The sequence below is a fragment of the Onychostoma macrolepis genome, chromosome 22, assembly GCF_012432095.1.
Source record: "Onychostoma macrolepis isolate SWU-2019 chromosome 22, ASM1243209v1, whole genome shotgun sequence".
In the NCBI taxonomy this organism is placed as follows: Eukaryota; Metazoa; Chordata; class Actinopteri; order Cypriniformes; family Cyprinidae; genus Onychostoma; species Onychostoma macrolepis.
The window spans coordinates 15,930,603-15,955,559 of NC_081176.1; the positions used below are offsets into that span (position 1 = coordinate 15,930,603).

The 24,957-nt window shown below is 33.9% G+C and overlaps 1 protein-coding gene across 1 annotated transcript in view; it reads right to left on the reverse strand.

Moving 5' to 3' along the window:
* Positions 1-24,442, reverse strand: part of ahr1b (aryl hydrocarbon receptor 1b) — a 43,089-nt gene extending 18,647 nt beyond the window's left edge. Inside the window, exons 1-2 of the mRNA XM_058761280.1 lie at positions 23,630-24,442; positions 21,727-21,914 (exon numbers count right to left, since the gene is read on the reverse strand). Coding sequence (XP_058617263.1) covers positions 21,727-21,914; positions 23,630-23,670 — 229 coding nt within the window. The 5' untranslated portion in view covers positions 23,671-24,442. The remainder of the gene's footprint in view (positions 1-21,726; positions 21,915-23,629) is intronic.
* Between the last annotated feature and the right edge of the window lie 515 nt (positions 24,443-24,957).

Consider the following 24,957-nt stretch of genomic DNA (forward strand, 5'->3'; position numbering starts at 1 on the left):
TATGTGGCTCCTTTTATTCTCCTTCGGCAACCTCTGACCCTTTTAATAGTCCTGCCGCGTGACCTATCGTGACCCCTGAACCCTGTCGAGACATGATGCGATGAGTGACAAAGAGGTTGATGTTATTCCTCGAGACATGAGGACACAGTCAAGAAGAAAAATGTTATGGTAAGACTTTTTTCATAGAATACATCTTGGATTAAGTTTTCATAAGCCTATTTGCAATTTTTTGTTTTATACTTTATTTTTTATTATTTAAATATTTAATTACAATAAATTTAAAATGTAAAATTTTACAATAACAAATGTATTTAATTTTTGTTATTGTTTATATAATTAAAACAAAAATATGATTAAGACAGATAAAAAAAAAAAACTATATTATTTAAAACTATTTTTGTTTAAAAATAAAGGGTAAAAATTATTTACATAATTCATCTGAACCAGTTAATCACTTCATAATAAAGTGGTTCGACCACCACTGCTTTAGTCTGTTTCCCATTTACCATTCAAAAACATCACAATGTACTCTGTTGTAGCGTGAAATAAGCGTGACCAATATCAGGGTTTACATACGCCGCGGGTGTCAAACTCATTTAACCCCAACTCATTGGAGTTCAAAGGCTGCGTTGAACAAAATATCGCATTAGGGGGGCCACAACAATTTTTCTAAACATTTATGGTTTTTGTTCAACCTCAGTGCCCCCATGCCCTTCTGGAGCAAATAAAGGTAGAATCTACTTTAAAAGGGTAGTTCACCCAAAAATGAAAATTCTGTCATCGCAGAGCTTGTGCAAGACGAGCATTTGTGGTTAAAAGTGTATAAATATAAGAAAATGACCAATCGTTTCGCTAGATAAGACACTTATTCCTCGGCTGGGATTGTTTAGAGTGCTTTCAAGCTGCATTGAAACTGCAATTTGGACCTTAAACCCACTGAGCACCATTTAAGTCCACTATATGGAGAAAAATCCTGGAAAGTTTTCCTCAAGAACTTTAATTTCTTTGTGACTGAAGATAGAAAGACATGAACATTTTGGATGGGGTGAGTAAATTATCAGGAAACTTTTATAGAAGTGAACTTCTTTAATTACTTACCCTCATGTCGTTCCAAACCTGTAAGATCTTTGTTCATCTTCAGAACACAAATTAAGATATTTTTGATGAAATCCGAGAGCTTCATAAAATTACGGTTGAACCGCTAATGTCACATGGACTATTTTAATGATGTCCTTGGTACCTTTCTGGGTCTTGAACGTGGTAGTTGCGTTGCTGTCTATGAATTATCGGATCTCATCAAAAATATCTTAATTTGTGTTCCGAAGATGAACAAAGATCTTACGGGTTTAGAGCGACATTAGGGTGAGTAATTAATGACAGAATTTTCATTTTTGAGTGAACAATCCTTTTAACATTTTGCCAAGGCAGCCATTTTGATCTAGCGCATTTGAATGTTCACAAGCAATCTTGTTCACAGGGCATAAGCACACTTACCGATATAAAGTAGCTACCTGTCAGTCACGCAAATGTTTTTAGCATAGCATATTTGAGAAGATTAGTCTTTGTTATGACCATAGCAAGCATAGCAACAGTTAGCGCTGAAAATAAGAGGCTAAGAGCATTTCGGTGCCCCTAACAATCCTTCTTATATGCTTCAAAGAGAGATGGGATGTTTAAGGCCTCTTTCCCATGATCTTTAGCTCCTGTCTCATAGAGCTGGAGACAAAGGGTGAAGGGCCACAGCAAAAATGAGACCCAACTCCGCACGCAACCACATATGCATGTATGCCAATGACACTGCATCATATACACAAACAAATGAGCAACATAAACATGAAAGAACCCAAAATCAAAATAATAACAATAATAATAAAATGTGGAGCAAAAAGTGTAAATAAGAACAAAGCATAATAATACACAAAATATTATAATTAAAAATATTAAAAAAGGTTTCTTTATGCAAAATGTTTAATATATATATTCTTAGCATATTTATAAGACCATTACATATTCTTGAAATGGTCTTAAAGGCTTTATTTTCTTAAAGGCATTCTTAACGTACGCTGTAAGCGCTTTAATATAGCTGAGTGTCGTCGTACATCAGGTGACAGATGAGTTACTGATTCCCTTCGGAGGGATTGCGAGGGTTTCCGGGCTTGTCCGCATGCTTGTGCTGTGGGGTTTTTGCTGTGTTTATGTAGCTGTGCCATTGTGGGTCACTGCACATCGCGCCCCTGAGCGTGCGGCATCTCTGGGGACGGAGGCTCTGGAAAACCTGCGCTAAATGTTTTGGCTTAATTTCTTGTGGGTTTACAGGCGGAGTCAAAACAGTTGAAGGGGAAATATGAATCAAGTACTTCAAATGTCAGCATTACGTTATTAGTAGGAAAAATGAAGAGATGCAATAATAATTTTAACAAATAAATATTAAAATATTATAAAAATGCTATTTTTAATAAAAAATTAAAAATAAAGTAAAAAAGAAAAATTATATATATATATATATATATATATATATATATATATATATATAAAGGTGTATATAAATAAATACATCAAATACATAAGATATATTTATATTATTTTAAAACATTTAAATATTTTGTTAAAAACAAAATAAATATATATAAAATATATAAGTATAAAAATATATAATAAGTAGTTCATATATCAGTATTACGTTAATTATTTAATTACTGATGCTAAATTATTAATAAATTAAACCACAAAACCTGTTAGTTAAAATAATGAACATATAACAGCATTATGTTTATGGTAGCATATATTATGATATTAATAAAATTATTAATAAATGTCACATTATTAACTCTCTCTCTCTCTCTCTCTCTCTATATATATATATATATATATATATATATCAGATATCAGCTAATAAATATATATCAGCCATTAACCCTCCATTAACAGTGTGGCCAAAAAAAAAAAGAAAAAAAAGAAAATAGATCCTGGTTGAGAATATACATACTGAATTTATATTCAGAAACAACTTTTAATATAAAATGACATTTATTCTAATATGATTATTTCTCATTTCTTTTTGTTACAGGTAAAAGACTGTAAAAGGAAGTGCTCTGTTTTTTGCTTCTTGAGGAAGATAAAAGGAGAGAATGAGAATGGCATAAAGAGAAAGAGACTATGGTGGGTATCAAATATTAACACTCCATCCAAAGCGGCACGTCACGTGTTGATGACATCACGATGGCAGATGTGGGCGTCTGCAAGCGGCCTGAGGGATTGGGAAGATCGGGCAAAATTCTGCTGAGTCCGGCTGAATACAGCGCTCGAGAGCGACAGCCAGCAAACAATAAAAACATCACAACATATATCTCTCAGCGCACACAGATGAACGACTCACAAGTAAAAGAGTCACACTTGCTCTCTGTTTCACTCCCTCCCCCTTCTATCCATCTTTCTTGGCAACATCTCACTCAACTGTGGCTTAAAGGTTCGCTAAGCGCTTAGCGCTGGCATACAGAGGCCTGCTAAATGCTAAAGGTGCGCTAAACTCACTCATACAGACGCTAAAACAAAACAAAAAGGAAAAGAACATAAAATTGGGATTGTACAAACATTGCTACCACACACTATTTCAGTCTAAAATGTTGCTGTTTGGTTTTAGGATCAGTTTATGCAAGGTTTTGTTGTCCAGCACAATTAGCATTCTAGTCACAGTAACACTCAGGTCTAAATAGAAACTAGATGTCAGAATTAGATGTCAAACCATCAATTATGATGGCATTAGTCTTGCATAATTAATGATTTATTCATTAAAGGGTGAGATTGTGTCAGACGGTGGAGCAAATGATCTCAGTGACAGGAAATAAGCTTAAAAACAGGAAGAAATGGCTGCTGAATCATAAAAGATGGAGATTTAATGGACTCTGATCAGGAGTTATACTTTAAAGCTGCTTTTATGAGCTTTACCCATTGATATATTTAATTCACAGTTTTAATCCAGTCTGCTTTTTCTTTAATTTTATTTATTTATTTTTTTTTTGCATGATGCCTTGTTAAATATAACTGTAAGTGAAAATATTGCATTAGCTTCACAGTATGCAAATCGGTATGCATTATATAATGAGAAACATTTTTATATATAGAGAAAAAGCAGAAAAAAAACATTTGTGAAACCATTCCAATGGCAACTGCAATATAAAATATATAGAATAATGAAAAATATAAATTAGCCTATCTGCACATTATAATTTGGAATTCAACTGCTATGCAGCAGCTGTGTAATTGTATAACAACTATGTAATTTCAATTAAATATTTTAATCAGTTGATAGCCTTCAAAAATAAAATCAAACCAATCATAACATAAATAAATAAATAAATTGTCTAAAAAAAAACCTAGTCTAGAAGAATTATGCATAAAATAAAATTGCATGAAAAATGTATAAAATATTTGAATCCATTGCCAGCTGTAAAAATAAAATAACATAATAAAAAATAATAATAAGCACAACTAGAAGAATTATGCATATAATAAAAGTGCATGAAAAATCCATTAAATATTTTAATTGGTTAAAATAAAATAAAATAAAGTGAAATTAGCCTAACTAGAAAAATTATGCATGAAATAAAAATGCATGAAAAATTTATCCCACCATCCCTTCAACAGGTGTGGGGGTCTTTAGCTTGCGATATGTAGAGCAGAATCATTTGTGTTTCTGTCCGACAGCTGCACTGCACACTGAACACCAGCGAACAACATCTGTCTCCTTCACTAAACACTGCAGAAAGCCAGCTGTAGCCACAACACACATACACACACACACACAGTTGTACACAGCGAGTCCCTCCACTGGATGTGCTCCTAATTGTGTGAGTGTGTGTTTACAGTTTGTGTGTGTTTCTCCCTAAAGCAGAAATCTCGTCCACATTCCGATGTATTGTAGTGTGACAGCGGGGCGGCAGTGAGTGGAAACACGGCAAACAGAGGCAGAGGTCATGACCGGAGCTGCTTATGGATTTTTTACTGCAGTGTTACTGATGTAATTACCCTAGAAAAACAGCAACACACTGATTAAAGCAAAACAGTTTGTGGGCTGCACTAAAGTTCACTAGGATGTAATAAGAAAATGTATTCAGTTGGTTTTAGGGATGCAAATGCATCCTAAATACCTTCATAACAAAGACATTTTTTGAAGATAATGTGAGATTTTTGAATGAATAATTATTTGATTAACCTATATTTTAATTGGTTAACAGCTGTAAAACAAATCCTAAATAACAGCTTAATAAATAAATAATATGCAAGGCCAATTAAATATATTAATAAAATGACAGCCCTAAAAATAAGAAATAAAACATTATAAATCAATAGTACAGTAATATACAAACTAGAAAAAATTATTAGATTGATATGCATTCATATCATCATGTGTATATCATCAATATAATCACATTTTTAAAAACATTTTAATCAATTGATAGTCCTATAATGTAATAATAAATAAAATGAATAAACACGTAAAAAATAAAATCAATAATATATAATTTAGTATAAATTAACTTACATTTTTATTGAATTCAATTGACATGCATTCACAGATGTGTGTATATCATCAATATAATCAGAATTTAAAAAAAAATTTTGATCGATCGATGGCCCTAAAAATAATAATCAATAACATTAGCAAAACATTTTATATAATTTTAAATATATATATATACAGTATACTGGTGGTGGATGAGGAGAAAAAATAAAAAATAAAACAGAAAAATAAATTAACATAAGGTAGAATAAATTAATAGATGCCAAAGTTCACTAAAATAGGATTAGAGGTTTATTAAAACCCTAAAATGTTGAGCGTTCAGACGATTTTTCAGCTTATTCTTCCAGACCAGCACCGTTCACAATAAATAGCTTGGCAGGGTCAAAGAATAAAATAGGTCCAAAAGGTGTCGGTTCCCACTTTGAAACGAGCTGTAAAAATGGTTTTATATGATACATCACAGATGTTACTCAGAACTTCAGTAACAAGGTGCAAAAAGAATGTTTTTCATTCCATTAAATCCATCTATTGGGTTCATAAACTTGTATTTGTTGAAATCACCATGGTATCCGACCTATAAACAGATCAAAGTTGAAATATCTTCATTGGTCTTGACCGGGGAGCGTTTAGCTCGTCAAACAGAGAGATATTCAGTCTGTCTGTCCAAACGAATGGACAATTAAGCTCAGATGTGAATCGTCCAGACGGGATTTCTGTTATGTGGCAATTCAGCGAATCTGATCCAGTGAATTTGATTACATCACAGCTCACATCATTCCTGGAAAAGCAGATGAACAAACAAAACCGCACACAAATATTCTCAAGAGGAGATCTGTGAATTAGTGAGGTCGTTAGCCTTAAAAACGCTTAAATAATTAAAGATGGCTGTCACGATCACTACAGTTAGTCAACGTAGCATGTAGCTTAGCATTAGCGTAATTTCACATAATTCTCTAGGCTTCAAATGTAGCACCTGAAGACAAAGAGGACTACACAATATATTTCAAACGATCATTATTAAAAACAAACGATGGCTGTCAAGGAGCCAAACGACAAAAAGTACAGTCTTGCGATTCAATCCAAAGATGTCTATCCTGAAATTTATACGACTGAGTTTAGGTTTAGCTGTCTTTAGTTGTGCCAAACCGGTTAAAAAGACCAGCGCATGAGCTCACATTATGATCGTAACACTAAAGTACCTAATAAAATGAAATGAATGTGAGGACAGTCCAGAGTACAGTTACATTTTCCCTGCTGTTTTTAAAGTATGAACATGTGGAACGAATTTAAGGAACTGTTTGACCTAAAGGGCTTCTTATTTGCTGGGAAAGATTATATGGACTAGAGAATGGACAATATTACACATTAAATACACAGATGGAAAAAATGTAGTGTATTATTAAGAAAAATGGCTGTAAACATGGTAATAGATTTAAAGCAGTATTTAAATAGATATTCATGAATAAGTAAATATATAATTTTTTGTTAATAAAAAATAATTATTGGAGTAGGTTTACAAGAAAACACTATTTCAGTTTTCTACTTAAGAATTCATGTTTAATTTGATGTTACTTTTTGTTTCTTTGTAATTGTGTGTTAACTTTTCTAGCAATTTCTGAGTGAAAATTATTTTAAAATCAATTTGAATCAGTTTACTTTATTTATTCATTTAATTTTATCTCATCTCTGATAAAATAAAGTAACATGGAAAAAATGGTGGAGGACCAAATACTTGATTTTAGTACAAATGTGACAACACAATGTAAGAGATGGTTTTGACATGCTTACTCATACCACGTTAATGCCACAATCAGAGTACAAACTTGGTAAAACGTGTATCCACCATATAAACACAGCTCTGTTAATGTGAAACAGTTTCTTTTAGGGTGTTACAAAGGATTGCTAGAGGTCAAAATGTCCTCATACTCATTCAGCAACAGCCGTGCTTGATTAAGAAAAACACATTCATTTTCCTCTAAGCTGATCACGGAGTTCTGCCCACGTTTACTAACTCCACCAGCTCTCTCTTTTCTTTTCTGACATGAAGCAACCTCACCTCATTCAGCCAAGGGTTCAAGAGTTCACTGCTGCCAGACTGTTTTTGCAGGCCCTCTTTCGTTTCTGCCTTGCCCTCCCTGTTCTCTCGCTTTTCAAAGGGATCTCGGCTTGAATGTAAGTGGATTAGCTCTGGAGTTGTTCTACCAAAACACTTTCATCTGGCACTACTCGTTTGAGGACCGCTGAGTTTATACACGGAAGGTGGGAGAGAGACACAAGGTGTCATGACTGGTAGAAACAGAGAGAGTCAAACGGGTAGATACATAGATAGGGTTGGGTATCGTTTGGGTTTTTTGATACCGGTGCCAAATCGATACTTTTAAAACGGTGCCGGTGCCTAAACGGTGCCTGAACCTATACTTGTTATATATATATATACACAGGTATATATATACCATTCAAGATGGCGCCGCAGATGGCAGCCATGGTTTGTCGGTGCTTGGTACTTGTTCTTTTTTTGTTTGTTTGTCCTGTCTTAAGCAACTTTTTCCCGATCAGCTTTACTAGAAACGAACTCCTGGACATCAGAAACGGCACACCAAATAACTTTCTGCCTACATTTGAGCATTCAGACCTTTTACTGGACATTTTAATCGGAGGAGCTGCGTTCATATACAAGCGCTCCAGGCGGCCCAGGCGAGGGAAGCGCGCCGGCGCGCTCGTGAAACTCCGACAGCGGGGGTTTAGGACTCCGCTGCCGAGCATTCATCTGGCGAATCTCCGCTCCCTGGCAAATAAATCAGACGAACTACAACTCCTCACCCGCACAAACAAGGACTTTTTAAACTCCGCTGCGCTTTGCTTCACGGAAACCTGGCTGAACGGAGCCATCCCGGACAGCGCGCTTCATCTAACGGGCTTCCAGCTGTTCAGAGCAGACCGCGTCACCGAGTCCTCGGGGAAAACGAGAGGCGGTGGATTATGTTTTTATATCAACGAAGGCTGGTGTACAGACGTGACAGTTTTAAAGAAGATGTGCTGCCCAAATTTGGAAGCTCTCTTTATTAACTGCAAGCCTTTTTATTCACCGCGGGAGTTTTCCTCGTTTATTCTGGTGAGTGTGTACATTGCTCCTGACGCGCGCGTGAGCGCTGCGCTAGAACTGCTGGCCGATCAAATCACACACACAGAGCAGCGTTATCCGGACTCTTTCATTATCATTCTCGGTGATTTTAATAAAGCTAATCTCACCCGTGAACTGCCTAAATATAGACAGCACATCACATGCCCCACCAGAGACAGAAATATACTGGACCACTGCTACACTGTCTTAAAGGATGCATATCACTCTGTTCCCGTGCAGCGCTGGGACTCTCTGATCACTGTTTGGTTCATCTCCTACCAGCCTACAGGCAGAAACTCAAATCTGCTAAGCCTGTAGTAAAACTGTAAAGAGATGGACTTCTGAAGCAGAGCAGGTTTTACAGGCCTGCTTGAACTTACTGATTGGAGTGTTTTGAGGCTGCAGCTACTGATCTGGACGAGCTTACTGACACCGTGGCGTCCTACATCAGTTTCTGTGAGGACATGTGTGTACCCACCAGGACTTATTTAACATTTAACAATGACAAACCTTGGTTCAGTGCAAAACTCAAACAGCCGCCAGGCCAAAGAGGCGCCTACAGGAGTGGGGACAAAGCCTTGTACAAACAGGCAAAATACACACTGAATAGGGAGATAAGAGTGGCAAAATTAAACTACTCTGGAAAGCTAAAAAAAACAGCTTTCAAGCAATGACTCTACATCAGTGTGGAAAGGCCTGAAAGCCATCACCCGCTACAAGAGCCCATCCCCCAGCACTGAGGCCAATCAACAACTGGCTGAAGACCTGAACGAGTTTTACTGCAGGTTTGAAAAGACTGGTCTGACACCCCACACCCATTCTGACCGTCTCACAGCACAGCCATTCACACCCTCCCCTCCCTCCCCTACTGTTTCTCAGCCTGTACTCAAGATCTGTGAAGATGATGTATGCAAAGTCTTCAGAAAGCAGAAGATAAGGAAAGCCAAAGGCCCAGACGGTGTCTCTCCAGCCTGCCTCAAAGCTTGTGCTGTCCAGCTATCATCCATCTTCACACAGATCTTCAACAGATCACTGGAGCTGTGTGAAGTCCCCTCCTGCTTCAAATGTTCCACCATCATCCCTGTACCCAAGAAACCAAAAATCACAGGACTTAATGACTACAGACCTGTTGCCTTAACGTCTGTGGTCATGAAGTCATTTGAGAGACTGGTGTTGGCCCACCTGAAGGACATTACTGGACCCTTGCTGGACCCCCTACAGTTTGCTTACCGAGCAAACAGATCTGTGGATGATGCAGTTAATATGGGACTGCACTACATCCTGCAACATCTGGACAAACCAGGGACTTATGCAAGGATCTTGTTTGTGGACTTCAGCTCCGCTTTCAACACCATCATCCCAGACACCCTTCAGAACAAACTGACTCAGCTCTCTGTACCCACCTCCATCTGTCAGTGGATTACCAGCTTCCTGACAGACAGGCAGCAGCTAGTGAGGCTGGGAAAACTCACATCCAGCACCCGCACCATCAGCACTGGACCTCCTCAGGGCTGCGTTCTCTCCCCACTGCTCTTCTCCCTCTACACGAATGACTGCACCTCTAAAGACCCCTCTGTCAAACTCCTGAAGTTTTCAGATGACACTACAGTCATCGGTCTCATCCAGGACGGAGACGAGTCTGCTTACAGACAAGAGGTTGAGCAGCTGGCTGTCTGGTGCAGTCACAACAACCTGGAGCTGAACACGCTCAAAACTGTGGAGATGATAGTGGACTTCAGGAGAAACCCCCCTCCTCTCCCCCCACTCACCATCATGAACAGCACTGTGGCTGCAGTGGAGTCATTCAGGTTCCTGGGCACCACCATCTCTCAGGACCTGAAGTGGGACAATCACATTGACTCCATCGTGAAAAAGGCCCAGCAGAGGTTGTACTTCCTTCGTCAGCTGAAAAAGTTCAACCTGCCACAGGAGCTGCTGAAACAGTTTTATTCAGCTGTTATTGAGTCGGTTCTGTGCTCCTCCATAACTGTCTGGTTTGGGTCAGCCAGCAAATCAGATTCAACGGACTGTTAGGACAGCAGAAAAGATCATTGGTGTGCACCTGCCCAGCCTTCAGGACTTGTACTACTCCAGAGTGAAGAAACGGGCAGGTAACATCATCAAAGACCCCTCTCACCCCAGACACAACCTGTTTGCACTTCTCCCCTCAGGCAGATGCTACAGATCTCTGTGCACTAGAACATCTAGGCATAAAAACAGTTTTTCCCCCCATGCCATCTCCAGCTTAAATAGCTAACACGTGGATCATTACCTGTGTTCTGTAATTCATTCTGTAATTCATTCTCCATCTTTAATTATTGCCTCCCTCTCAAGTATTATGTAAATACACATACATATGTTTATCTATACAGCTGTATATAGAGTAAATAATGCACAAATCTGTACATAAATCTACTGTTCCAGATTCATACTTATTATTATTAGGATTATTATCCATTGTTAAGTCTTACTATTTAAATGTTTTTTTCTGTTCTCATGTCACATGTGTATTTATGTATGTATGTATGTATGTACCAGGAGCACCTTAAAACCACAACAAATTCCTTGTGTGTTTGCGCACACCTGGCGAATAAAGCTAATTCTGATTCTGATTCTGATTCTGATATGTATATATAAACATACTGTATGCAACTCCTGAAGCTCCAGGAAATCCCCAATATGGACAAAGGCATTGCTATTGCTGTAACTGAGTAAACAGAAGATATAAATGTTTTGAATGATAAAACAAATACATTAAACACTCGACTACAACAATATATAGTTTATCTGTGTTATTCAAGCCATCGCTGGTATTTTCATAATAATTAAGTATATTAATAATCCATTGCTAATCGATGCATTAGTAGCCTATGGAACATATTTTCTGCCTCATTCTGTGACAAGAAGCTACATCAGATCACAAAAGGAAGCATTTAACTGCTGTGGACTAAAAAGGTTATAATGTTCTCTTTTGTTAGACAACAGGTTTAAAAACGAGAATACAAGATAATTTTAGTTTTAGGCATTTTAATTTAAGCTAGGGCTGGGCGGTATATTGAGTTACCATGATATATCGATATATTCTTTATAAGCTTGATACGAGCGCAGCTGAAAAATTATCTAGGGAGGACACAGACTGAACTGCTGCGAAAAAGTGCATAATACAATTTGTTCTAAACGTGACAAGCTTTATATGAAGGGTTTAAAAAAAAAAAAAAAAACTCGTAAAATATACTAGCGTATAGTTTATAGTTTCAGTTTAAAGCGGCACTGACAGAAAGGCTGCGTGTGCCGCTGACAGAGACGTGCTGTTTAATGTGTTTGAGACGTGCTGTTTTCCCTAATGCATAACTTACATTTCACAGGTAATGTGAACTTACATATTCTCCATCTGTAAATGTTAGAAAGCTATGGAAATATTTCCATTTTGCTGTCAGAAGTGCGTGAGCTTTTGCTTTGCGATTCTCCGCTAAACTTCACAGACTTCATTTAGATCGAGCGCCGCCGCGCGCACATGCGCGCCAAACAGACGGAGCGCAATAACTCTGACTAAAATATACATTTTGCTGAAATATTTGTAGTTGGACAATAAATGTGATGTATGCAGAATTTTAAACCTACAAGTAAGTGTATTTGTATGATAGCACTAACTGTAAAGTAACGGGGTAATCAAAATAGCCATTTCTACTCAGTCTGTGCTTTATTTTCATTTTTAGTTTAGTAAATTTAACTTCTGCTTTAAAAGCATTATTTTTTAGATTGAAATGTTACAATGTTAGAATGTAATGTGATTTTAACCCTTTTTGCACATAATATATGCCAACATGCTTACATTCACTTTATTTGTTTAATCCAAATACAAAATACCGAGATATATACCATATACAACACATCAGCCAAAAGATACCGAGATATGAATTTTTGCTCATATCACCCAGCCCTAATTTAAGCATGTTTAGCTTAGCTAGTTAATGGAACGCTACCTGCTGCTGTCAGAGCAAGTGTAATTTCTGCATTCATGCGCTCCTCGGATGCTCTCATTTCCCGAGTTGTGCTTTTAAGTCGGAATGTGAAAACAGCACACTTGCGTTACTACTACAAAGATTTGTTGGACTTGTATTATTCGAGCTTTCCGACGTGAGTCCACGTGCATTTTCTCAGTCGGGAAATTGCCGGTGATGAGAAACAAAGGAAAAATATTTTAATCGATCGCTCAGGCATGGCACCGAAATGAGGCACCGAAATCTCCGTTCTGATTCGGTTCTAGTACATACCGGTTACTTAGGTACCGGTGCCATATTGGTACCGGGTTTCGGTACCCAACCCTATACATAGATAATAGATAGATAGATAGATAGATAGATAGATAGATAGATAGACAGACAGACAGACAGACAGACAGACAGACAGACAGACAGACAGACAGACAGATAGATAGATAGATAGATAGATAGATAGATATTGTAGACAGACAGACAGACAGATAGATAGATAGATAGATAGATAGATAGATAGATAGATATTGTAGACAGACAGATAGATATTGTAGACAGACAGACAGAGAGACAGACAGATAGATAGATAGATAGATAGATATTGTAGACAGACATACAGATAGATAGATAGATAGATAGATAGATAGATAGATAGACAGACAGATATATATAGATAGATAGATAGATAGATAGATATTGTAGACAGATAGAGACAGACAGACAGACAGATAGACAGACAGACAGATATATATATATAGATAGATAGACAGACAGATATATATAGATAGATAGATAGATAGATAGATAGATAGATAGATAGATAGATAGATAGATAGATAGATAGATAGGTATTGTAGACAGACAGACAGACAGACAGACAGATAGATAGATAGATAGATAGATAGATAGATAGATAGATAGATATTGTAGACAGACAGACAGACAGAGAGACAGACAGACAGACAGACAGATAGATAGATAGATAGATAGATAGATAGATAGATAGATAGATAGATAGATAGATAGATAGATAGATAGATAGATAGATAGATAGATATTGTAGACAGACAGACAGACAGACAGATAGACAGATAGATAGATATTGTAGACAGACAGACAGACAGACAGACAGACAGATAGATAGATAGATAGATAGATAGATAGATAGATAGATAGATAGATAGATAGATAGATAGATAGATAGATAGATAGATAGATATTGTAGACAGACAGACAGAGAGACAGACAGACAGATAGATAGATAGATAGATAGATAGATAGATAGATAGATAGATAGATAGATAGATAGATAGATAGATAGATAGATAGATAGATAGATAGATAGATAGATAGATATTGTAGACAGACAGACAGACAGACAGATAGATAGATACATCACTGAGGTCAGTAAAGTCTATCAAATCCAATTTAAAAGACAAATGAGCTTCTCATCTTTTAACTCTATAATCACCAGGATGTCAATCAGGCTATTCTGAGTCCTAGGAGAGGTTAAACTCCAGCATCTCTGAACAAACCCAGCTTTGTTTGCTGTTCTTTGTGCAGTTCACCCTTTTAGTAGCTTAAGGGCCCCAAAGGGTCAACGCAAGTGTGTTGAACAGTAGAGCGTTTCCTGACACACAAACACTAATCCCAGATAAAGACCCACCTAAAAGGCGTTCAGTGCACCACCGCTGTGAAAGGAAAAGGCCACACTTTCTTGAACTGAAGAGGGTCAGTCTAATTCGTCTCTCACCGTGGAGGGAAGTCTGGCTATTGTATGAATGGGGCGCCTAGCAACCGGCGACAGGGGGAATACAAAAGGACAATGAGGAAAAAGTGTGCCAATTCAGTCAAATCAAGAGAGCTTTGGGCTTGATGGCACGAGACGTTATAAATAACACATTATGACTACAGAAATTACCCTCATAGCAAAAAAAAAAAAAAAAATATATATATATATATATATATATATATATATGAATATGAATAGTTCTGAAGTCAAAATTCAAAAACAAAAATTAATATTATAATATGTTTTATTTATATATATATATATGCCTACATGTGTTTAATTTTAATTAAATTCATGAATTAATCAGAGTATGTATATTTTGCTTAATTTTTTAAATCAATTGACAACCCTATGTATTTTTTATATGTCCCACATTTCCTAAAACATTAAAATTTTATATTTGTCCTACATTCCTTAAAAAAATAAATCAATAAAAATAAATAATTTTTATATTTGTCCCACATTTCCTAACTAAAATAATTCAATATTGAATTTGACTTCTTGAAGAATCAGGATGACACGGTCAATCTTTGTTATTAAAAAAACCCCCCCAAAAAACAAACAAACAACTGCTGTTTGGAAGGTCACTGTTACATAACTTTCTGGAATTTCTTATGTTTTCAAGGCAGGGGAAAAAAGCATTTGCTTCTACTGCAGAAACTGTGCAGAGTGTGATATAATCTGCTGAAAAAGCAGGGACAAGCAGTCAAGAAGTGATCTTTGCAGCGGATGTTTCGTGGAAAAAGCGATCAGAGGCAGGTTTTGGCAGGGTGGCTGGTGATTAGAGCAGAGATCTTGTAAAGCGGGATGCTAATTGTGCTAATACACTGACTAGACTGGAATAATGTTTACGCTTAGCAGGGATTTCTGCCTTATTTCAAACATCCCTTTTCATCGTAGCAGATTACTTTAATGAGAAAGAGTGGACAAAATGTTAGTCAGGGAAACTATTTACTATTTACGGAGAGAAATACTTTCATAATATCAGCTATTTACTTACTGAACTTGCACAATGACAATTGACAATATGACAATTTAAAATATCTACATTTTAAACAAATAAATCAATTAATAACCAAGAAGCAGAAGAAGACAAAGAAGAATTATACATATCAATATTAATAATAATATAATAAATAAATATAAATGTTTATTTTTTATGTTTATATTAATATTAATATATTACATACACTTTTGAAATAACATGAAATAAAACAGACATAACAATTTGATTTGAATAACATTTTAACATTGGATAATATTATTTATGTTGCTAACCTTTTATGCACTCAAATATCCTTAAAACCTTGTTTTAAATACGAATATAAAATAATAATAATATAAATTAATATAAATTATTATACGTTTTAATATTAAATTAAATTTATTTGTTTTATTAAACAATTAAAATAAATAATAACCACCAACAACATCAACAACAACAATAATAATATTATTATTTATAATAATAATTATTATTATTGGTTTATGGTCGAAATTATTTATTAGATCCTATATATAACAATAATTATAATATGTAAATATAAATAAAGGTTTACATTTTTAAATGACTAAGAAATAATAATGATAGTAGTAATAATAATATAATAATAATAATATAATATATAATAATAATAATTATTATTATTATATAAACTTTAACATTATTTAACATTAAATAATACAGAGATGAAATAACATTAAATAAAACAAAGACATAAAAGACATAAAAATGTTATTTTAATAATAACATAGTTAAAATAATATAAATAAATAAATAATTATAAATAAAGTTTTTAACTTTTTACACTCCTATATCCTAAAACTTGTGAAATTGCCATTTTGAGAATGGGTCCTGCAAAGACATGGAAAGGAAAAAATGAAATGAAAAAAAAGAAGAAAAGAAAAGCCCTTAAATTTACAATGCTGTGAAAGTGCCTATTGAGAGAATATGAACTTGGCATATAAAGTAGAATATAAATTACAGAAATGCCTGCTATTGTTCAACTCTGCTGTATGATGAAGATGATCACATTTTGCTCATGCGGCCCCAATAATGGGATTCTGTGTAAACGAAAATGCCACAAAATTAATAAAAACACTTATTTTAGGATATGCTTTGTCTTGACATGGGCCGTTGGAGTTTACGAACACAATATCCTGATCTCAGATGACGAGAGCAATAGCTAACTACGTCTACAATCAGAACCATACGCATAAATGTGATAATCCCTTTAATACACATACAATCACAGCACTGTTTATGTCTACGTGTATTTTAAGCCAAAAATTAAAACAACACGACGTTGTTGCGGCATCAAACTAAACAAACCACAGGCATCTGATTCTATGAAAACATCTCATGACACATGAATCATTATAATCAGGGCTTGACTAATGAATGCTGGCAAGACATCCACGACTTTTTATTGGTGTGTTTAATAAATGTCATAACCATAAGCTTTCCATAAATCAGCAGAAACCTGCCAAGATGGTGTTCACAATCCACTATCCATCATGGCGTAATTAATGCCTCGCTCCTTCATCTCCTTTGCTTTCATATGAGTCAGACTTCCCATGATGCCTTGGTGAACCCCTTCTGAGACACACCAGAGAGAGGCACTTTTTAGAAACAATTTGGATCTTTTTGTACTCCTCAACGTGGCCAAAATCATACTGACACATTTTTAATATCATACGATATGGAAACATCGGTTTTAACGTGCTTATGTTATAGTTCGCTAGTCTGGCATGCTGAATTAATTCACAAATCAAATATGTAACATCTGAGCTAAATCACACCCAAAGCATATTATTAATATTTTTTAACTGCATACAGAATTCCTTTGGAATTAAAAATAGGATTATTTAAAAAATGCTAAGAACCTCGGATGAGGAGAGATAAAGAAATAAACAGAGAGAGAAGGTTAAAAAAAAAAAGTTGATCAAAATGAAGAGATTCTGTGGAGCCATCTGGTTCTTAGTCCTAATTCAAAGGTATCCAGCATGCATAGAAAGATTAAGCATTGCCCTGCATTAACCTGACTATACAAATATGAAATGCCTTTAACTGAAAATTGAGTGTTTAATCTTATCATTATACATTACTGACACTCTATCTTCCAATTTGATACTGTTAAGTGCTTTGACACAATCTGTATTGTTAAAAGTGCTATATAAATAAAGGTGACTTGACTTGACTTGACAAATAATCATAAAAAATGGGGTAAAAAGGCTAGGCTGAAATCGGAAATCCAAATGTGGCCTCAGAATTAGACTTTCATGGGCAATTGTATGTCCAACCATTAAAAAAAAACAAAAAAAAAAACAAATGCTTGCTTGCTTTATTTATTTATTTATAACCCATTATGGGCAACATTTATTTAAAAACAAAACAAAACAAACTGAAAGATCATCATCATGTTCTAATGAAAATGTGACTAAAATGTGACAAAAATTATGATTAAAATATATTAATATTTAAATAATATATTATGCAAAATAAAATATATTAGCTTTATATTATAAAATAATATATTGTATATAAATAAATAATATATTGTATATATAGTATATATCTATTAATTTGAAATCCATTCATTATTTTTGACAAAAAAAAAGTAACACTTTATTTTAAGGTCTCTTAACTAGTTGCTAATTAACATGCATATTAATAGAATATTAGCCATTTATTAGTAGTAATTAAGCACATATTAATGCCTTATTCTACATGACCTTATTCTAAATCCCTAATCCTACCCAATACCTAAATTTGACAACTACATCAATAACTATTAATAATGAGCAAATTAGGAATTTATTGAGGGAAAAGTCGATAGTTAATAGTTAATAAGTGTTCCCTATTCTAAAGTGTTACCAAAAAAACTTTCAACAATCATCATCATGTTCTAAAAAAAAGAAAGAAAATAAATACATTACTTAAATAATAATTACTTAAAATATAAATAAAATATATTAGCTTTACAATTATAAAACACTATATTTTAAACAATATAGTATATATCTATTTAATTTTTTAAATCCATTATTAAGCAACAAATCATAATTTTTTTGACAAGGAAAAAACAAACAAAGAAAAAAAAAAACATTGTGTGTTGGAATCTCGCTGGCATCAAACAAAAGAAAGCAAAACAAAACAAAAAGCAAAACAACAACAACAAAAAAACATTTTGTGTTGGAATCTCCCCAGCATCAAACAAAACAAAACAAAAAACATTTGTCCTAAGCATTACTATTCCTAATGCATGAGGCTAACTCACAGCATGAGAAAACAGCAAAACAGAGAGTTAAAGATATATAGTAGACTCCAGCATTTAGCTCTATTTCCCAATTCTTACAAGCATTTTACTGAAAGCTGGAATCTAATATTCACACGTCAAAAAGCATTTGTTCTGTTTACTCATAACAAATGATGTTTTATTTACGCATAACAAATTATGCTATGTTCCTCTGAAGGATAGAAGAGAGAGGGGGTATGTAACCGCTGGTGCCATGACCCGAAGTTGAAGAATATAAATAGAGACAGAAAGAGGGAGGAAAAGACAGCACTAAGAAGTGCACTATGAAGAAGGGCAAGTCTAATTGGGGTCTTATTTTAGTTGCCGTCTCTCAGATAACACAGAAAGCTTCCTGAGGCATTATAAATGCTGCAAACACTGACCTACATTCAGTCGTACAACATCTCTCCCTCCCCAGGGAGGCCTTCAGAAGATGTTTATGCTGATCCAGAGTCAGTCGCTACAAAAAGGTGAGATCTGAGATCATTTTCATACTCAGTTCTACACAGGAAAAAATTAAATAAAACAAAGATAAAAAAAAAAAAAATAATATATATATATATATATATCTTTTTCATCAAAATTGTATAAATTGCTCCACTTCTGAAACTATTTTCCTTTTCTTGTGACATTACCTAGTCCCTCCCTTCAAACTTTCACATTTCATAATCCAATCAGTTCCAGATAAATAAAATCTATAATAAAAATGAAATAAATAATAAAATAAATGTATTATATTTGTTTCATCCATATATATATGTGTGTGCATATATATATATATATATATATATATATATATATATATATACACACACACATATATATACATACATATATATATATATATACACATATATATATATATATATATACATACATATATATATATATATATATATATATATATATATATATATATATATATACATATACATATATGTATATATACATATATCTGAGAAATTATACAGTTTTCAATGTATAATTTAAATAATGTATTAAATAATAATACAATATTTCTAAAACATAAACTAAATAATTGGAAAATCTATTGTCTGGGAGTATAAAATAAGCTTTCATTTGTTTATGTAACAATATAAGATAAATAATATATAAATTTATAAATAATAAAGTTATTTTATAGCAATTATTATTAAATGTATAAATACTATTATGAGCAATATACATTCCAGGCTAGTAAACGATATTTAGAAAAAATAACAACTATATATTCTAATTAAAATTTGACATGATTGCACACAAAATATCAATCCATTGCATTCACTGGATAAAATATATTTGATTAAATTTATTAAATATATTAGCTATTTTATAATTAAAATTTATAATTATAAAATATTATATAGTAAATAAATAATCTGTTTATTTCAAGATAACAACTGCTGTTGGATAGCACTAATGATTTCAATGTATAAAAGTAAATCGAATGACAATTCATAATAATGATCCCTGCGGTAACATAAACAATGTTATCATTGATGTTGCAACGACAATAATTGTACAATCCGTCATTGTTATAAAACAACAACACAAGATGATTCATAAACTCATGCACATAATTCATCAGTCGTTCACCTGAACAGCCATTTTAAACTCCACTTCCTTAAATAAACACACCCCTCCATTTTATAAATTCTTTAAGCTCGTTATGTTTAATTATTCATGCCTCAGAGGAGGCCCGTTCCCGCAGTGCAGCGCAGCACGTCCGTCTCCATTCCCAAGTCACAGAGACAATGACATATTTATCCAATAACACTGCGGTTACAGACGCAAATTTGCTCCGAGTTTGTTATTTGTTGTCTGAAGGGAAAGAAAGAGTAATGCATGCGCTGAAGAACTCGTGGATGTATTGTTATGATGCTTCCTTCAAGCTGGCAAGAAACGACAAGCTAAAAGAGCTTCGGCCAGAAGCTTTGTGTGTGAAGAGAGAAAACGACGGTTAAAGTTCTGACGCCGATGCTTTTCTACACTCAAACCCCAAAAACAAACAAACGAAACTCCTGGAGGAGACGGAGCAGCACAAATCTGGCACTAACAAGCAAAATAACAAGCTTGAGTATGTAAATATGGGAACATAAATACATATTTGAGAAAAAAAAGACTATTTACTAACAATATGTTTGTCTGTCTGTCTATTTGTTTATATGCTTGTTAATTTATCAGTCTGCTCACCTGTCTATCTGTTTATCTATTTATCTTTCTGTCCATCTGTTGGTTTTTGTGTATCTGTTCATTTATCTATATCAGTTTGTTGTTTGTTTGTTTATTTGCTCATTTATTTTTCTGTATATCTGTTTATCTATGTATTCATTTGCTTGTTTATCTATTTGTTCATTTATCTATTGACACCTGTCTGTCTATTTGTTTATCTATCTTTTGTGTCTATCTGCTCATTTATCTATATATCAGTTTGTTTGTTTATGGAAAATGTTTGTTTATGTTATCTATCTATCTATCTATCTATCTATCTATCTATCTATCTATCTATCTATCTATCTATCTATCTATCTATCTATCTATCTATCTATCTATCTATCTATCTATCTATCTATCTGTCTATCTGTCTGTCTGTCTGTCTGTCTGTCTTTCTGTCTATCTAAGTTGTCTGTCTATCTGTTTATTTATCTATCTACATATCTGTTTGTTTATCCATTTGTTCATCTATCTGTTTTTCATTGTCTGTCTGTCTCTCTATCTGTCTGTCTGTCTGTCTGTCTGTCTGTCTGTCTGTCTAATCTAATTGTACAAAATTGCCGTCTATAAATTAAGGCATTTGAAGTTGTTTGCATTTTCAGTTGACTATAGCATAATATGATATTTGCATCTAAAATATATCTAAATAACAGACCTTTCTGTCTGACCTTGCATTATGGCACTGTGCTACAACAGTACAGTCAGTCTCAGCTACACACACATCCAGCCACATGGACAAAGACATATCGCATCCAAGAAAGTCATGGATGTGAACGTGAACTCACCAGAGAAGAAGTTTTTAGCACGTAGATAACTGACACTCAGCCGCAGGATGGAGAGTTTGTCCAGGCTGCCTGTGACCTCCTCTGGAAATGGAAGTAGACTGGCCAACCGGTCCAGCTCAGAGTTCAGCCGATCTCGATGACGCTTGGACGGGTTAGACTTCACCCCTTGAGCTGGGGCCTGCTTCACTCTGAGCACATTTTGAAAAAACACATCTTAAGATCACATTCAACAGTGTTTTTCAAATGCAAAACACAAAACAAATGCTGAAAATACAGAAGCCGCATTCACAAGTCTCACATTGATTTGCACAGACTGTTGTTTCTACTAAATTGACTCAACTGTCAACTTTCCTTTTCTGCCTGTCATGTTAATAATTTTGCATATTGTTGCGTCTGTGCTGTTCTTGGTCATACTAATAAATTTCTGTGTTTGATTTTAAGGAAATTTGTGTGAACCTTTGTACAACATACAAATTTGGGTCACCACCCTAACGTAAAATCTGAGCCCTGATACACACACGTCACAGAAACATACACACAGACCTGTTACGAAACAATTAATCTATTACTGTAAATATGAATGTAATATTTTATCATATATAAAAGATATCAGTGTAATTCAAAGATAAATACAAAAAGTAAAAACTGTAAAAACATAAAATAAAATCACGAGACACTAAAGCGATTTTAGACAAATGTAGCTGACTGAAATATTGTATATAATGAAATATAATGAAAAATATTTTAAAAATACAAAACATAAATAATTATTATTAGTGATTCTTTAATCTAAGAATATAAAATATGCTCTGAATGGTTTATGTAAATATATAGGATTATGATACCTATTTGATCCACACTTAAAACAAATAATAGGTGGCAGAATTCTATATAATTAAAATTATTTAACATATACATTTAATTATTAGCAATATAAATTATAGGCTAAATCTAGAAAGCTTACATTTAAAAAAACAACAACAAAAAAACATTGTGTGCTAATAAAAATATACGCAAACATTTTGTACGCAAAATATCAGTTTACTGCACTGAAAGTTCAAAATTTTAACTATTCAAACTATTATTCAAAACTAGCTTTATAATTATGTATATTATATTAGCTTTATAATTACAAAAATATATTTTATTTACATAATCTAGTATGTTTATTTTGAGACATCTAACTCCCATCAAAATATCATCGTGTTGTAATAAAAAAGTGACTTATAATTTTACACAACATAAAACACAGATAAATACAATAATGTAAATAAAATATTATGCAAAATAAAATATGTTAGCGTTATAATTATAAAATAATATAATGAATATAATAAAATTATATTTAAAAAATATATATATAACATGTTATATACATTATATAAAATAAAATATTTTCCAAGACTTTTATCTAATTTTAGGGGTTTAATATAATATAATATAATATAATATAATATAATATAATATAATATAATATAATATAATATAATATAATATAATATAATATAATATGCAATTTCATGTATTTGTCCTCTGTTTGAACGGTTTCATTTGATAAAAATCAGAAACCAAAAGGTCAAATCATCTCATGAAAACGGCAATATAATATCACGATGCACATACATTAAATAACAAATATTGCAGCACTGGGTTCTACTAATAAAAGTGCTGCTTTGATGATCTTAAATGGAATAATAGCAGTACATATAAATATTTACTTCAGACAGATGGGCCTAAGAGAGAAGATTACACATGCGATTTGGGTCAGACGAACATTACTGTACTGTTGAGTTTTGAGTCAGAAACACCAACCAAGAAAACACAAATGATCAATTATAAATCAATAACAGTCTATCTACACATTCATTACACACACAAACACTCATTTATTCGTATGACTTACGTTCTTTGCACTGGTTTTCTTCTTTTTCGTCCTGCATACATGTTTAAGGCGTCTGGACCGTCCAACTCTTCAGCTCCAATGAATTCAACCCACAATGTACAACAAATAAAATCCCAAACCTTCTACTCAAACAAAAAACTGTAAACTGTGTTTTCTTTTACAGGTCATGTGTGTTAAAATTAAAAAAATCCGAAGTGCTATAATAAATATGATATAGCCTAGTAGCTATAAACTGTGCAAAAAAACAACAAAAAAAAGGGGGAAAAAAAGCACACAGAATCCCTACTGCCACAAACTGCATTTAATACCAGTCTAATAAACTTAAAACGCCAAAACATCGTTAAAAAGTGTAATTCCTCTTCAAATATACTTCAGCATTCATATGAGAAGTGACAGCAGGTCTTCTTCATCATGTTCGTCATCCTCAGTGCTGCTGCGCTTGTATAAACAGTCCTCCAAAGTCATATGCTTGGAGAAAACAATACATTATAATCTATATTTTCACAGAATAAACCAAATCCAGTCATAATTGGTTCCAGCTTCGTTGTCTAATTCATTTTTGTCCGAGCTGCTCCACTAAGTCCCCCAACTGCGCGCCCCCGACATCAGCTTGCAGGGGCACGCGCATTTGGTTGACCAGGCAACCGGCACAGATTTGCGCAGGAGCGCGCGCAGAGCATCAGAGGCCACGGCTTAAAGGCAAAGGGGAAAAATCTCCTAGGATACAGGACGTAAGACTTTACGTCTCCTGTGATTGGTCAACGCACTTCCAAATTACGATTACTCGCTTATGAATATTAATAACGAAACGTGACGCGCAGAGGATCTGCAGAAAAGCAGACGTCGGCCGGAACGAATCATACTATCGGGATTATGAATATTAATGAGATTATATGCTGGAAGCGAAGGCTACCAAGAAAAACTGGCCAGTCTGATTAATATTAATTAGACTTCTGGACACTTCTAGCCAATCAGGGAGCAGAGGATTTGTTTTTGTTTTTTTTTGGACAAAACTGTGACCCTGGACCAGTCATAAGGGTCAATTTTTGGAAACTGAGATTTATACATCATTTGAATAAGCTTTCCATTGATGTATGGTTTGTTAGGACAATATTTGACTGAAATACAACTATTTGAAAATCTGGAATCTGGGGGTGCAAAAAAATCTAAATATTGAGAAATCGCCTTTAAAGTTGTCCAAATGAAGTCCTTAGCAATGCATATTACTAATCAAAGCTTACGTTTTGATATATTTACGATAGGAAATTTACAAAATATCTTCATGGAACATGATCTTGACTTAATATACTAATGATTATTATTTTTTT